The sequence below is a fragment of the Callionymus lyra genome, chromosome 5 (genome assembly GCF_982586985.1).
Source record: "Callionymus lyra chromosome 5, fCalLyr1.hap1.1, whole genome shotgun sequence".
NCBI lineage: Eukaryota > Metazoa > Chordata > Actinopteri > Syngnathiformes > Callionymidae > Callionymus > Callionymus lyra.
This window is the reverse complement of record NC_141822.1, coordinates 14947338-14963739: the sequence shown is the minus strand read 5'-3', so window position 1 is coordinate 14963739 and position 16402 is coordinate 14947338. Positions and strand designations below refer to the sequence as shown.

Sequence of the window (16402 nt, the reverse complement as noted above, 5' to 3'; positions counted from 1 at the left end):
AGACGTGAGGGAGGAAATTGCAAAATGTGGTGGAGAAAAGATTCATGTTCACAGGGACGTCCTAAACCTGCTCGTGAAGTGTTAAGAATTCACAATTTATTGATCCATTGATTGACTCACGCTTCATACATTCAGTATTTATCGTGTTAATACGGTTCTGATATTAAATTTCGCACATAAGTTCCTACTGAATTCCTGTTGTGTGCTTTAGACCAGAGGGTCCCCAACCACCAGTCCGTGGGTCATTAGGTACTGGGTCGCAGAGAAAGCATAAAAAAATTGCATTATCTCTTTTTAAATTATCCTAGTCGCAATGATTTATTTTGAAAAGTTACCGGATCCTCTTCTCGCATCTGGGTCACGTGATGTGTTAGCGGTGTTATGGTGAGTAAAACATGCACTTTATACTCGTTTCATGGTATTTTACCTGTATCATTTTATTTTGAAGGTATGTTTACACGTTACCATAGTGACCAGAAAGTATACGGAAAGTATGATAAAGACGAGAGTGGATGTTACTTTCTGTTAGGTTTTTGGCGTAATGTTGAAAATAAATTTTTCACGGTGTGTTCAGGTGTTTTGTTATTATATTGAACATACAATAAATAGTTTTACGCTGGTCATATCATTTTTGGATTTAACGCACCGATTTAACACTAACGTCTTTAAAAAACGTTTTGGTTAGTGAAAATAACTTCAATTGTGCGATTGAAGGACACTTTCTACTACATATTTCACATTTAGATTGAATTTTTTATATATTTTTTTAGTCATAAGAAAGCTTTTGAAGAGACGTTAGCGTTTGTGAAGTGTGTTGTCATCATGTAGGAAGTGCCCGGAATGAAATGGTACTCGCACCGGTCCGAAAAATCTTGTCTGACATTAAAAATCTGGGGCAAAAAAGGTTGGGGGCCCCTGCTTCAGACCACATTTTCACACCACTAATATTAAAAACAGCCATAAGTGACAACATCTCGAGGTATTGTTTATGAGTGAGTGAATAATGGAGCGTCAGGTCGGCAGCATCAACAGCTATGCAGACGATGCAACGATGTGTGTTGAAAAGTCTAAAGGCAACTTATATCCCTAAGGAAATAACTATTTTATTGATACACAACTCATTTTTGCTTTGACCCCCCTTGTGTTATCTCAGGGTCAAGGGGACCCAAAGGCCCTAAGAAACAAATGTGTTTGTGGTATCCCTTGTGGTACTTCTGGGTGGTGGAGGTCGTTCACATGGCCCAGAAGCAACACAAGGGATACCAAAAACCAGTTATTTTCGGGTCTTTGGGTCACTCTGACCCTGAGATAACACAGGACTAAAGTGAAGAAAATCAAAGCAACAATTATTTAAGTGTATTGCTAATAAAAAGATCTCATTGTGTAACCAAAGCAAACAACAAACAAAACCATTTTCTTGATTCAAATGTTAATTTAAAAAAGGGAAAAATAGACAAGTATTCACTCCGTGGTGATCAGGTTACAAATGTGTTTACTTTTGTGAAAATGTACTGTTGTTTTGAAAAACGTGACCCATCACTCCCGGGCTTGTAAATGCACGCTTGACTAGAAAATGTCAGGTAGCTCGCGTGTCTCCTTGTTTATTCAGAAGGCAGAGTTACAGTTTTACAAACCTTGTTTTTCACATTCCTTATTGATATTATTGTTCCGTGATGTTTCCACCTCCATCTATCCTTCCTTTTTTAAATTTTAAACGATGGAAACAAATCAAGTCCAGGATGAAAGGGTTGAGAATACATGAATAAAATAAAACGCTGAATAGAGGGTTCTTGTCAAAACTTATCAAGGATTAACTGACTGGAGCTACAACTAGTTGACGTGATTCATCCTAATAATGGTGTCAAAGTCAATTACACAAGAAGACCAAATGAAATCACTGGTCTAAGCCACGAGTGCAGCAGAATTAATATTTATTGAACAATCTCCAACTGACAATAACGTGCAACATCGTTTGTTTTATCATTATTTTTTTTATTTAATCATTCTCTACCAATGATTTCCTCACCTGGGCCGCTAGGGAAATGAACCAGGAAGTCAATTTCCAATTTAAAAGTATATTTCATACATGTTGTCTTTTAAACATATTTAATGGATTGTTACCGTCAAGGATATGTACACGTTACAATACCGCAAATATCTTTTAAGCTATTAAACATACTCTCAAGTTGTATGCATTAAAATATATTATATCTGGAACAGTATATACTGTATATGTATAGAATAATTTCCCAGAATGCTTTACTTTGTCCTGTTTTGAGAATAGTTTCTAGTTTTAGGACATTTGTTTGAAAGTCTCTCTGTTGACATATGTACTGGTCAAAGCTAGTTTCCAAAAAAAAAAGAAGTTGAATACCTGGCATGTACATACATACAGTATGTTGTGTATTCAACACAAAAGATCAACACAATACTTGTCTCTATACTTGCTATGAAGGTATGCATCCACCTTCTGTAATTCTAGCACAGCGTCCTGTGGGTTGAATCCAATTCTTTTAAAAAAATTAAATTGTGAAATAAATGTATTCTGAATTTTGAAAAAGCCCATTAGATGAGAATGTCTTTGTCAACGAACACTTGACTCATATTTAACTTCATAGAAAGTAGTAGTTACTCATTTTCTTCTCACCCTCATGTTGACGAAGGGTCGGGATTATTTTCAGAGTAATCTGTTCCTATTTTACAGTTATAGACAAAAATGTTTGTTCATTTTAATGTAGCGACTGATGCTCAGTTGTCTTCATCTTCGTCCAAAAAGACACAATTAAAAACCTCCCAATACCTTCATACTGCTCGTCTATGACTGTAACTATAATTGAAGTCTCGACATTAGCAATTGTTCCTGAAAAAAACAACATATTTTAAGATAGTTTGTAGCAGAAGATGCTAGACTAACAGAGTAATCTTGCGTACTGACACTTACAATGTGTTTCAATGAGGAAAGTAGTAGGGCAGCAATATATATACTTATTCTATTTTTTTCGGAACAATTCCTCACCTGGAGGCTTCAATACTTGAGGGACCTTAGAGACGAGCAGTATAGAGGTATTTGGGTGTTTTTAAGTGTCTTTTTGGACGGAGATGAAGCTAGCTTAGCAGCTAACCTAGCAACATCTTCCACAAAAATGCTTAAAATTGAGACTTTTTTAGGTTTTTTGGTGGAACAGTTCCTAGTGTTGAGGCTTCAATGCAAGTGGGACGTCACAGACGAGCACTTTGGATGTATTTGAATGTTTTTAAATGAATATTTTTGGATGAAGATGAAGCTTGCCTGGCAGCTTATTTAGCAATTTCCACAGATATCGTTGAAATTAGACGCCAGTTTCCGTTGATAATTTATAAGCGTTACTTCGCGTGTACTTCCCTGACTGTCAGCCAACTGCCAGCGTGCAAGTATCTCTGCTCTGTCACCGAACTTGATTTATCGCAAAATGCATTTAGCACATTGCACGTTCACTTCCATCTCCCACTCATGCCATGTTGGATACGTCTCGTGCTAATTTACACTAATGTTGCGAGGACTACTCGCGTGCAAATGGTGTTGGAGGGAAAAAAAAAGTGTTATTCAAGCAAAAGTTGTTACATTTACACGCAAGTGTTATTTTGAATTAGACCGCCAGACGTAGTGGAATTAATCATGATAATCATTTTAAATGCTGCTCTACATTTTTTGTAGCTGTGGAGATTTTTATTTTGGTTAACATGCAGATAAAGTAAACCAAAAAAAACCCCAAAAAAGCCAGCTGTTGTTCTGCCGGTTAATAAATATAGAAAGCTCTTGTTGGTTCGAGCTCATTCATGCCAGCAATCCTCGGAGTGTTTCAGGACAAGAAATTGTAAAAAAAAAAAAAAAGAAATCCACTTCTGACCTAAATCTAGAGTCGAAACACAATGGATACTGTAATATCTATTTCTGGCAGAACAAAAAAGTCTCCCTTGTGAGCTCGGTTTGAGTCATACTTTTTAACGTGGTGTCATCATCAAGAAGTTTAATTAATATCAACAGTATGATCGACTTTTAAATCCCTCTGCTTTTTTGTATTTATATATTTATTTTTCTGTACTTGAATGGACTGTTCATACTGTATGTACTTTCACTTCAAGAATACTTATAACATAATCGCAATGTTGGAAATATAACCCTGTATTTGATCAAGTACATTAAAATGATGTTATTGTTAATTGACATGAAGTTTACATTTAAATTTAGCTGAAACACTGAAAGACGTACATTATTTCTACATGAATTTCAAAACCCTCAATATTTTGTCGTAATAATTGACTCTCAAATTGTTTTATAGCAATTATCTTTTAATTATACACTTTGAGAATTAAGATAAATAAGAATATGTTATGATTAGAGGATTCTAAAGTTGCACTGTTGACTAGCTAAGCTAGCAAAGATTCTGTTTAAAATGTATTTTGACTTTACATTTACATTTAACCCTGTCGACCTGCAGAAGAAAATAAATCATATTTGTTTGAAATGCTGCTTTAGAACTTGGCTCCTGCTAATATTACAGTATTTCTTAAGTCAGGCATTCAGTTTTTATAACGTTATTTTTTAATCTATAATAAGAAATAATACTTTCAAAATATTAATAGTTTATTAAAACATCTTGATTAATTAAAAAAATGTAACAAAAACAACTAAAATTTTAAATAAATACGAGAGGTGGGAATTTTAGTGTATGCGTTACTTTGTGGTGAAGGTGGATTTGTTGACGTACTTTAAGTACAGTAATACTTCATTTACAGTGTTTTACAAGCATATTCACATTTTAAATAGTCATGAAATAGACTGAACAAAAAAGTTAGATTTTTCTAAATATTATTAAGAAAAAAATATGAAGTTAAATTCCGAAATACAGTAGAAAAAGGGTATTAAACCTCATCACACTGCGGGGTGAATTAAACTGTATTTAACATTTTACATTAATTTGATAATGTGTTTGTTTTCCCAATTGTATGTTTAATTTATCTTTATGTTAGTAATCATTTCCCCCCCAAAATCATTTTATTTCCTGTTCCTTACCTCATCTTAAATAAATCTTAATAGGTCACAAAATAAACATTGATCTACTTTGCGGAAACCATCTAGTCCGCACCATGAAATGACTGTTCGTGCCTCAGAAAGCGGCAGCAACAGGTTTCTTTAATCCATTATTAGGGATTCACTTGCAGCCGCCGAAAAGTTTCCAAGAACATGACTTTATCCTGAGCCGTGCTCCGTCAGACCTGCACGAGGTTGGATGTTTTTTTATAGCTCGCTAATGCCTCTCTGATTCGTCCAGAGACGAGCCATGAGAGGAGTTCTGATGAAATTACATGGGCTTCAATAATACCTTGTTGTACCATTAGGAAGGAAATGGCTGCTTGGAAATTTCTTTGACGCTGCAAAAACAACACAGGGGTGATGCATATGGTTGCATATCCTCCTCAAACTACTGTGTAATTAATTTCTGCCTTGCGGGACTCCATTAATAACTTATAATATAGTGCACACTTCATTGGAGGGGGCCGCGGATGTGGGTGTGTTACGACGCTCCCGAGGAAGCTCCTTCTGTGCTGAGCCGCTCATAACAGCCAATATCCAGCGCACACAAATCACATTAGGGACTTTTGTAATCATTATTATTTCATTTAATGTGTACTCAGATCTGGGTAGGAAATGCAGAGCGTTTAATGAAGTCGCACCAAATTAAAAATGGAGAAATTAGTGCCGGTGATTAATCACTGTAGGCTGAGCTGGCATGTCTGTATGGACACGTGGACCGTCCACCTGATCCATGACCACGTTTCTTCATGAAAAAATCTGTCTTTAAAAAAAGAAGTGTCGTAAATTTAAAAACATTTTTATAGATAACATATAGACATTTATTCAGGGGGGAAAACGTTTAATTTTTTTTTTGCTCCTTTAATTTTTTTTAAATATTATTACTTTATTACTATTTTTGTGCAAACGTGTCTTACTCCTCATTTAAAAAACAAAAAAACTTTTTTTCTATTTTAATAATAATAAATGTAAAAAGTTTTTGGTTTGTAAACAACATAAATGAAAAGTTGGGAATATATTCATATTATTAATTGAATTCATTTTGAAGTAAACAATACAACTTTTTTTTTTATTATTATTATTATTAGTATTTCTTTTAAACAAACATTAACACATTTTTTTAAACACAATTGTTTTCCAATTTTGCAACATGCTTTAGACGACAAACCTTTGTTAGCAGTAGCCATGTTGTCACTCCGTTTATTACTCAGTGAAGGAAAAATAGATGGTACATTGATTTTAGTGACATCTTGAGATTCCTTTACTCTCTTTTTTCGTTGATATTTTAGCCAAAATATGTCCAAAAATCAGTTTAAAAAGCTGCTGGAGTCACTGTATCCTCTCATCCTCAGTCATTGCCAGGATTCTGTTGTTCCTTTAGCTGTGGTGTAACGACTGCTGCCATCTAGCAGTTAGAAGTTTAATTGTTTAATAAACAAAAGTTTTAAATGTTTGCCTGTTAATTGTAGATCAAAAAAGATAATTATTTAATTGTACACACACTTTATTGTAATATAAACAATAAGAGAACTAAGATTGATTGATAAAACATGATTTGGCTATCTAATATTTATTTGTCTTTTTTAGTTGAAAAAACGATACATTTGCTTGAACAGAAAATATTGATATATATTGTAGTATCTATTTCTTTCCCTACACCACTGCATCATACACATAGAAGCAAGCGGAGTAAAACACATTAATTCAATTAAACAATAAAATCCATATGTCGCCCGCGCCTACTTAGAATTGATTAGATCTTTGCTAGTATTCTGTTGATGAAATTGGATGTAGGAAGGTTTCAACGATCGTCTTATGAAATAAATCAAGTGATGTCAAAAAGCTTGTAATAATTGTTAAGACCCAACATCCCTGGTAGCACAGAGGTTAAGATCTTCCACATCAGTGAAGGAACCTTTTTTGTTTCGAGTCGTGGAGGTTGTTGTATTGATTTGACTGCATGGTATTAATAGAACCACATGGTGAAAACTCTTTCACAGATTAGCATCCGTGCTAATCCATCCTTGGAATTCACGTAAGGCGGTTAATGGAACTGTTGCTTGACAAGGAAGTGTTGGCAGATCCTGCTGCGTGTGTTTGTTTTCGGGAGTTATTACACTGACGTCACCAGAGTAGATATTAAAAGCATGAACAAAACATGTTTGTTACTGTAGCAAAATCTTTCCAAATGAAACCAAGCTTCAACTTATAAAACAATGGTCCCTGCAAATGCCGTTTAACTGCAGAGGTCACTTCTGCCGCGAGAGTACTTCCTCACTGTCATCTTGTATCAGCCATCACTTCCCCCTGAGACACCTTGAAAGCATGTACAACACAAGACACCTGGTCATCCATCTAAAAAAAACAACTTTTCTTTCGTGGAACTCTGGGATTGTCGGTGATGGAAAGATACTTCAACATGTCAGCAAAAGTGGCAACGATGGATGATGATGATGACGTTTGTGACTGAAGACTTCTCGCTTGTCATATATAAGAGATGGTCGTCAGAAGGTTGTCAGGATTTGATCAATCTTGTTTATTTATTTGTTTGTTTTTTTTTCTTCTTGTGTTTCTCTAGGCCGTTCCCCACAGAGGACACCGCGCTAAACGAGGATGACGTGTACAGGAGCCTTGAGGAGCTGGCAGAGTAAGAGAGCTCGTCCGCCCACACCCAACCCAACACCGACATATTCACCGCATCGAGACGCTCGACCTTTAGACCATGCAGATTCATAATATCAAGTGTCATGTTATGACTCTAACGTGAGGCGAGTCCACACCGAGGTTGACCTTGTGTTTTACCTTCTGTCCTCCTGCCTTAACTTCGTGAACCGCTGATGAATGACAACAGACTGTCGGATCTTTTTTTCGGTGATTTAACTCAAAGTTAAGACGCTCTCCCAGAACATGTTTGTATCTTCCAGCTATACTAGTAATTATGGTGTCAACGTCTACACATGTAAACGGTGACACGGAAATCAACAGTTGTTAAAAGATATGAATGTTTACTGTAATTATACAGGGGGTTAAACGTTGCAGTACTACCATGACTCATGGAGTATTACTACAGTGACTCGCGTAGTAATACTACACTGACTCGCAGAGTAATACTACAGTCACCCATGGAGTAATACTACAGTTATTCTGGAAGAAACACTACTGTGACAAGTGGAGTAATCGCACAATAACTTGAATGAGTTATACCACGATGACATGAAAAGTAATACTTGGGTGACTTGTGGTGTTAAACAAAGGATAATCTATGTATAATCGAGGAGTAATACTAAGGTGACCTAAGAAATAATACTACAGTGACTTATTAAGGAATACAACGGTGACTTGCAGAGTAATATTATGGATGATCACAGAGTAGTACTATGGTGACATGCGGTGAAATACTATGTATCATTGCAGAGTAATACTATGGTGACTCCTGGAATAATACTACAGTGACTCACAGAGTAATACTACGGTAACTCGCAGAGTAACACTACGGTGACTTGAATAGTAATACTACGGCGACTTGAAGAGTAATACTACAGTGACTTGCAAAATAGTACTACTGTCACCCATGGAGTAATACTACAGCTACTCTGAAAGTTACACACTGTGACAAGCGGAGTAATCCTACATTAACTCGTGGGGTAATACTATGATGAATGAGTTATACCACGTTGACATGAAAAGTAATTCTTGGGTCACTCGTGGAGTAATACTACGCTGACTTGTGGAGGTGAACAAACATGACTCATGGAGTAATACTAAAATGACTTGCAGAGTAAAACTACGGATAATCCAGAGTAATGCTACAGTGACTTGCGTTACTATGTTTAGTCGAGGCGTAATACTCAGGTGACCCAAGAATTAATACTACGGTGACTCGCGGAGTAATACTACAGTGACTTTGAGAATAATACTACAGTGATTCAAGGTATAATACTACAGTAACTCACAGAGTAATACTATTGTGACCCGCGTCGTAATACTACGGTGACTCGTGGAGCAATACTGCGGTGATTCGAGAATTAATACTACGGTGACTCAAGGATAAATATTGCGGTAACACATTGAGTAATACTGCGGTGATTTGTGGACGGATGCTGTGTTGACCCGCTACATATTTGGAAAAAAATGACATTGATACCATTTAGGAACAATGAACCCCTGCTCACCACCTCACTTTCAAGTTCTGTATCTATTTACATCTTCGTTCTGACCATTTGAAATTCTTTTGTACTTCAATTTGACAACAGTGAAGTGGAGGAGTTTCAACTAGTCGTGCGTTGTATGAAACGGATCACTGTAATTTTGATTCCACGGCACGTACGGAACACATGTCACCAGCGTAGCGGCTCACATCGCCCCCTCGCCTTCAGAAATAACTGAAAATTCCGCTGAAAAGTAATTGTTACAGTCGAAACCCTCTCATTATGTTCTCAGAAATGACTCTGATGCGCCACTTGTTGCCTCTGTTGCTATGGCAACAGAAGCGCCCGCTCTGGCTCCTGGCCCGGCCGCCTCCCCGCCGACTCCGCGGGCATCAGTCTGGCTGTGAAAGTCAGCCCTGGAAGTGGATTCTTCACTAAAGACAGAAGCTTCTGGTCTCGTATTAATTGAGAGTAATTAGTAAAGCAACGCTGCTCGCGACACGTGTGATTCCCGGCGGAGGACGTGGTCGGCAGAGGAGCCTGCGAGATAAAGATTGCGCGCCAACGACTGCTGAATATGCGATTGTGCGACGAGGAAATTGAAGCTGTTGCAGGGACGAGGAGTCCATGCCAAGCAGGCTAAGACTGGATTAGGGACTGTAGGTTTTCAAATATGACCGGATTCCTTTACAAGACTAAATAGATCATGCAAAGAATGGCAAATCGTCATAAATGGACCAATTTCTCCTCATATAAATCGTTGATAAAATGAGGTCAAAGTATTAACCGAATTACAATTTCTGCATTAAAACTTACTATAAAAAGGATTTTTTGCTTCTTATAATTAATTCATGCATTAAATTAGGAAAATTAAGATAAAATAGATTCCCATGACAAACATTAATTCAATTCCTTACTCAGTAGGTCGTTCTCTATTTGTTTTACTGATTGTCATGGTTTTCCAATATAGCTGAACACATAAATTGGCCAAATTTAAGTAATTATTTCGGAAAAGTTTTGAGTGTTCACTGTTTTTTACAATCTAATCTTGTCCCGTTCATTGGTTAGTAGTATTACTGTGATATATGTGTTGTTGTTTTTTTTACACATTTTACACAGTTAGTGTTTTGAATCCAACACATGCAATTTTTCTCCTTTCAACTAATAAAAATATTGTTACGGTATTAAAAGAGAGCAGAGAGAAGATTCATTCATAATACTTTTGCCCCCATTTCTGAGCCTAAAAACTAAACCATCAAGTTTTTTTAAGTTATTATTCAATTATAAGCTACCTATTTAATGCAGATTCTTTTTTATTTTAATCATCACAAAGTTGTTAACTTTTTACAAAATTTAAATGTCCTTTTTTTACTCAAAAAAGTTAAATTTTTAACGTTAACATTCTTTGTTTATTTGAAATACATTGATCAAACCTTTAAGTGATGTTGTATTTATAATTAAATGTATTTCGAAAATAAACATGTTTGTTGATTTTCAGATTTACCATAATGGATATATCTTTAACCTTTTTCATCTTGTATTGTTTTTCGGCATTCCCTCGACTTTTTACCCGTCAACTATAAACTTCATTGGTTGTTCTTCCTCTTTTTCTTTTAACCATCTGTCTGTTTTTCACCACCATGTTTACAAACCTTCTGGTTACTCTCATTGAAAACCTGAGCATCTTCAACTCTGACTCTTCAAACTCTTCTTCCCGCCTTCGTGTTAATGTCTCGAGCCATCTGCCAACCTGAGTCTCATGCAGTGAAAGGAATAATATATTTATTTATAACATTTTTCTTTCAAACAAAAGAGTGATTTTTAAAAGTCAAACCGCTCATTACCAAAAGCAAAAAACAGGAACAACTTGTTCACATCGTCTACTTGCTTAAATGTTTCTTCATGCTGAAAAATAATAAACTGACCTTGACGCGACTACATTTTCACTGGTCGAAAAGCTTTGGACGTTCTCACTGAGAAGTACCTTCAGGTTGTTGCTTAACCTCGAATCTACTCAAGTAGAAGGTAAACAAAAAAATAGTGGATTCAAGTTGTGTACAGAGACGTAAAAATGTGTTACTGCTTTCATCAAGGTTGATTATTAAACGGCCCTGCTGTAGTGTTTTGCTTAAACTGTTCAGGAGGTTATTCACAAACGGGAGAAACTTAATTAGATCTTAGTCCTGATGTCGACCAACACTGTGTGGTTCGGTCTCATGGATTCCGTGTAACCTCGGGGCGCAAAGATCCGGACCCTATTGACTTAATGATGGCGCTGGGCTCGCCCGTCTGCTCTTGACCTTTCACAACGACTGTGCATGCACTTTCCCTCATCAATGAAGGGACCCATAATTGATTCATCAGCCGACCCGGCCCCTAATAAAGTAAGACACGTGTGGCCCACGGGCCACGCTTGCAATAAGGCGACACTGAGACTTATTCATTAGCCTGAAACATTGATGCATGCATGATTTAGTACATGTGTGGGTGTGACTAAGTTGGGAGATTGAGTAGCATAATTGTTTCTATGCTGATGATCCTGAGTTTAATTCACCCTTCACATATCAGCGACTCTTGCTGTCATAAAACTAAATGTTTTATATCATGAGTGTCATATGTTTTAAGTCTATCTCAGTGTAAATTGGGTTAAAAGTTATAAATGATGTTATTTAATCCTTCAAAGTCAACCAAAACAGTTTGGATGGATGGATGGATGGATGGATGGATGGATGGATGGATGGATGGATGGCAAGAGAGATGGATGGATGGCAATATAGATGGATAGATGGCAATATAGATAGATAGATGGCAAGATAGATGGCTAGATAGATGGCAAGATGGATGGATGGATGGATGGCTAGATGGATGATGGATGGATGGATGGATGGCTAGATCGATGGATGGATGGATGGCTAGATAGATGGCAAGATAGATGGCTAGATAGATGGCTAGATAGATGGATGGCAAGTTTCATAAATGGATGGATGGATGGATGGATGGATGGATGGATGGCTAGATGGATGGATGGATGGCTAGATGGATGGATGGATGGATGGATGGATGGATGGATGGCTAGATGGATGGATGGATGGCTAGATCGATGGATGGATGGATGGCTAGATAGATGGATGGCTAGATAGATAGATAGATAGATAGATAGATAGATAGATAGATAGATAGATAGATAGATAAATAGATGGATGGCAAGTTTCATAAAACCAAGAACAAAGTGTGAACAAATGCAAGGGATGACAAATTGAAAGTATAAAGAACAAGGATACAAAAGAAAAAGATTGACATAAAAACTCCTGCCCCCAAACTCAGAATTAAACAGCCTAATAGAATGAGGAATGAATGAGTCCCTGAGTCTATTAGTGTTGAACCTGGGGAGAAATATTTAAAAAATGATTAAACAGCTTGAGTGAATCTTTACTTTCATATGTCAACTACTTCTTTCCTCGTTTACCTAAAGCACTCCTTGTAAACTTGTGTTGGTCAGACCCTCAGTTATCTGTGGCTCGTCTTCTTCCACCATTACTTGCCTCAAATCCTGTGAAAAAGCCCACAAATTATCAAGGAAACACAAGCTAAATAAACTTATATTATAAACTCAGGTTGTTCCAATTAGCCATTAATAAAATATGTAACTTAGAAAACAAAATTAAAAGAGGAGTGAAAACATATTCGTATCTTTCACTATAAGATCCTCCCAGTGGCAGTTAGTGGCGCTACAACTATTTGGCAGTTCAATAATTTTGGAAATCTTTGTTATAATAATAAATAACACAGAATGTATATAAACAGATTTAATATTTCATCTTTTATTTATTTCTGTTTTCAGGTTCAATTAATTCTGTTCACTCGTACACAGTCACCCGAATTTTTTTTGAAAAACTCTTTGAGACCATCATCAACATAAGAAAAAAAGGTTTAGCAAGTTTGTGAAAAACTCTTGCGAAGCCTCTGGAATTCAGCAAATTCCGAAACACACGATTTCAGCCTTTCTATAGGAATCAATTGGATAGTAAACCCTACTTTCTGCAGCTAGTTCTGGCTTTTAAAGCAGTGATAAGATTGAAAACATTGAGAATTTTATTGATACGCTACAAAAACTTGAAGAAGGAAAGTTTGAAAAAACGTCTAAATATTCCTAAACATTTAATTATTCATATTCCTAAGTAGTAAACTGCAGTAAACTGCATAACTTAACTTAAATTTAAACATTAATTAAAAATAAAAGTTTCTCACGTTCGATTCCAAGAGCCATATTGTATATGTGATAGAGACCCGACATTGTTTCACAATTTGTGTTTTATTTTTTTTTTACAATGTGTGTTTATGTTCAGCCTGTGGCATCATTACCAGCCTCCAGGCTACAGGAGTATTGCTGCAGTATTGCTCAAGAGGAGTCTTATACAGCGACAAGAATATAAACGCATGACATAATTAGGTGCCAGAGGTCCTATGATCCACGGTTACGATGAGTCAGGATCTCCTTCCTGGACCTCGAGAGCGTCTGAACCACTGGGCCCGGTCGCGTGCAAACACAGTGGGCACCCTGTGGTCCGTCACTGTGCAATCGCACAGAAAATCTGATCTAATTCAAGAGTCCGCTGTCTTGCTCACCGTCTCAACGAGGCGTCGCCATGCATAGAAATGCGCAACTACATGTGTACTTGAATAAATCGATGTACATATACCAGCCGAGGCGTTCTAGATAATCACGGCCACTGATGCACGGACACACGACCCTCGTGGTTTTAGTGAGAATGTAAAACCTCTGAGGGACAGCAGGAGGACACGTAAGATGGTATTTAAGAAATATATATAATATAAAATGGCTCCCAACAAATAGTTTACTTGTAGTTTAATATGATAAATGCATAATATTACTCCCCTCGCCTGCACCATGAGTGACTTCCATAAATACATACAGAGGGAAAAGACCAGTTGGTAAAATAGTTGTTGTGAATAAGCTTTTTGGAGTCCCTCATCACATGACCAAAACACACAAGCCTCATTGGTCAACAGCAGCTCTGTGTTACTTGCAGGTTTTACTTATAGGTGAGAAATAAACAGGGAGGAGGAGATAAAATTCAATTTTCGCTGGTCACTTGAAAGTTGATTTATTTCAGAATGCTTTCACATTTGGAGTCAAAATACTTTTATTACACTGGAATTGACTGAAATTACATATAAATAATGAGAAAATAATGAATAGAAATAAAATAAAAATACATTCAACAAAGTCAAGTCTTGTAGTTTATGTTTTTGCTTCTTTTGAATGAAAATGGATGTGTAAGCAGAAGCAGTTGGAGGCCATACAAGTGAATGAGAACGCTTTTAAAATCAGCAACAAAATCAAGAACAATTCCTAAAAATATATATATTTAAGCTCAATAAATAAAATCTCAAGTTATCGAAGTTCATTTGGTTTAACAGAAAAGACAATAAATACACTTTGTAGGTCAAGCAGAATGAGAATAATGAGGGAAGTGTGACATATTATTAATGAAATAATAAGTAGATTATACTCCAGTGGTTCGTTTGTATCCATAGTTTTCTAATAGTCCCAAACAAAGACCGTACAAACCTATTGAATTCGTCTGAATCCCAGCAATCTTGCTTAACAAAACCCTTCTATGAGAGAGGCAGTAAGTCTCTGCAACACTTTGTCTTGGTTATGATGAGCTCTTCAGGTCATTTATGAACGCTCGCACACATGACTGGCTTCAAGGACTGCCCTGCAGAATCCCTCCCCGATATTCATGCTCATCCATAAGTCATGCTCGCTGAACAGACCCTCACACATATAATATCAGCTCAGATGGATTAGAGGTGAAGGAAGTGCTGCTGTTTCCTAAGTTGGTCGTGTCATGCCGTCCGTGGAGTCTCCGGGAGAGGAGACGCTAATGGAGGAGCGTCGGTCGTCCCTTTTGTCCTGCTCTCCCAGCTCGAGCCACTTTCTATAATGAAGGAAGAGGAAGCACACTGCTAACAGCGAGCCCAGTCACCTCAATTAAAACGTCAAACTGTCTGAGGGTACAGAGTTTGTCACGGAGGAAAGTGACGTAACTGGTCACAGCCTTAGCCCAAATTCTGCCTTACATCTTTTTTCCCTTTTCTTCTTTGCTGTCACACTATGGGCGACACTTTATTCATCCTGTTTTTACATGACGTCATCAGCATAGAAAACAAACCGTAACAATTGGTTTTCAAGCATATTTGCTACAGTCATTGAAACATTCTCAAGGTTGGACTTAAAAAAAAGAAAAAAGAAATATTTTAATGGGATAAACCAGCGGAACAGAAAAAAAAGTTGTTTTTTTTTAAATGGAACTAATAATAGCCTTTTGATTTATTTTGATGTTTCTTTTTGGATATTAAGTTAATTGATTACGATCATTTTTTTTAAAAATTATCTTTACTGACATTTAACCAAACCTGACTTCAACATTTTATTTGACAAACGATTTTAGAAGAGAAAAATCATAGTTATTTTTAAGAAATTACAACAGGCCTACAGTACTTTATTGTATTGTCTTTTTGAATTATTAATTTCCCCAAAATAAAAATAAAACGTTTTTGTATAGAAGATCTTAAACTGTGTTGGCTCCAGTTTAAGTAGATTTTGATGTTTTAAGAGAAAACAACAAACAGAATATGTTGACATTTCCTTCTTTAATGTATATACATGTATTTGCCTTATAAAAACACTCCTGCATTCTCACAGCTCACCTTGGATACAGAAACTATCAAAATTGTAACGCCTTTATTTATTCATGATGTTTAGTTATTCATTTGACTTCCTTGGTTTACTGGGAAAACATGTTTAGCTCACGCCGTAACGTCCCAGGAGATCAGAGGCCGGCGCTCAAGGAAGCGAACGACTACTTCTGAGCCGTATTCAGAGTTAAATAGCTGACCTTTCCATTTGAAAAAGCTTTCTATTTACTGATGGGTATCACGTTGTGTACAGTCATAGTTCTTTAACGTTTCTTGTGCAGTTTCTAGGAAACAAAATGACGTGTAAGTTTTATGCGGGATAAGTGATCTCAAAGGATCTTACAATAATTTTCACCAAATATATATACAGTTAACAGATATGATATTTAATATTTTACTTTTTATTAATTCCAATTTTCTCCCAAATAGTATTCCTTTTGTATCTTGAGATTTG

The 16402-nt window shown here is 36.5% G+C and overlaps 1 protein-coding gene across 5 annotated transcripts in view; it reads left to right on the top strand.

Moving 5' to 3' along the window:
• vav2 (vav guanine nucleotide exchange factor 2) overlaps nucleotides 1-16402 on the top strand; it is a 184451-nt gene that overhangs the window by 123838 nt on the left and 44211 nt on the right. For all 5 annotated transcript variants that reach the window (XM_087791086.1, XM_087791085.1, XM_087791084.1 and 2 more), the window contains exon 4: nucleotides 7653-7721. In XM_087791086.1, coding sequence (XP_087647212.1) covers nucleotides 7653-7721 — 69 coding nt within the window. The remainder of the gene's footprint in view (nucleotides 1-7652; nucleotides 7722-16402) is intronic.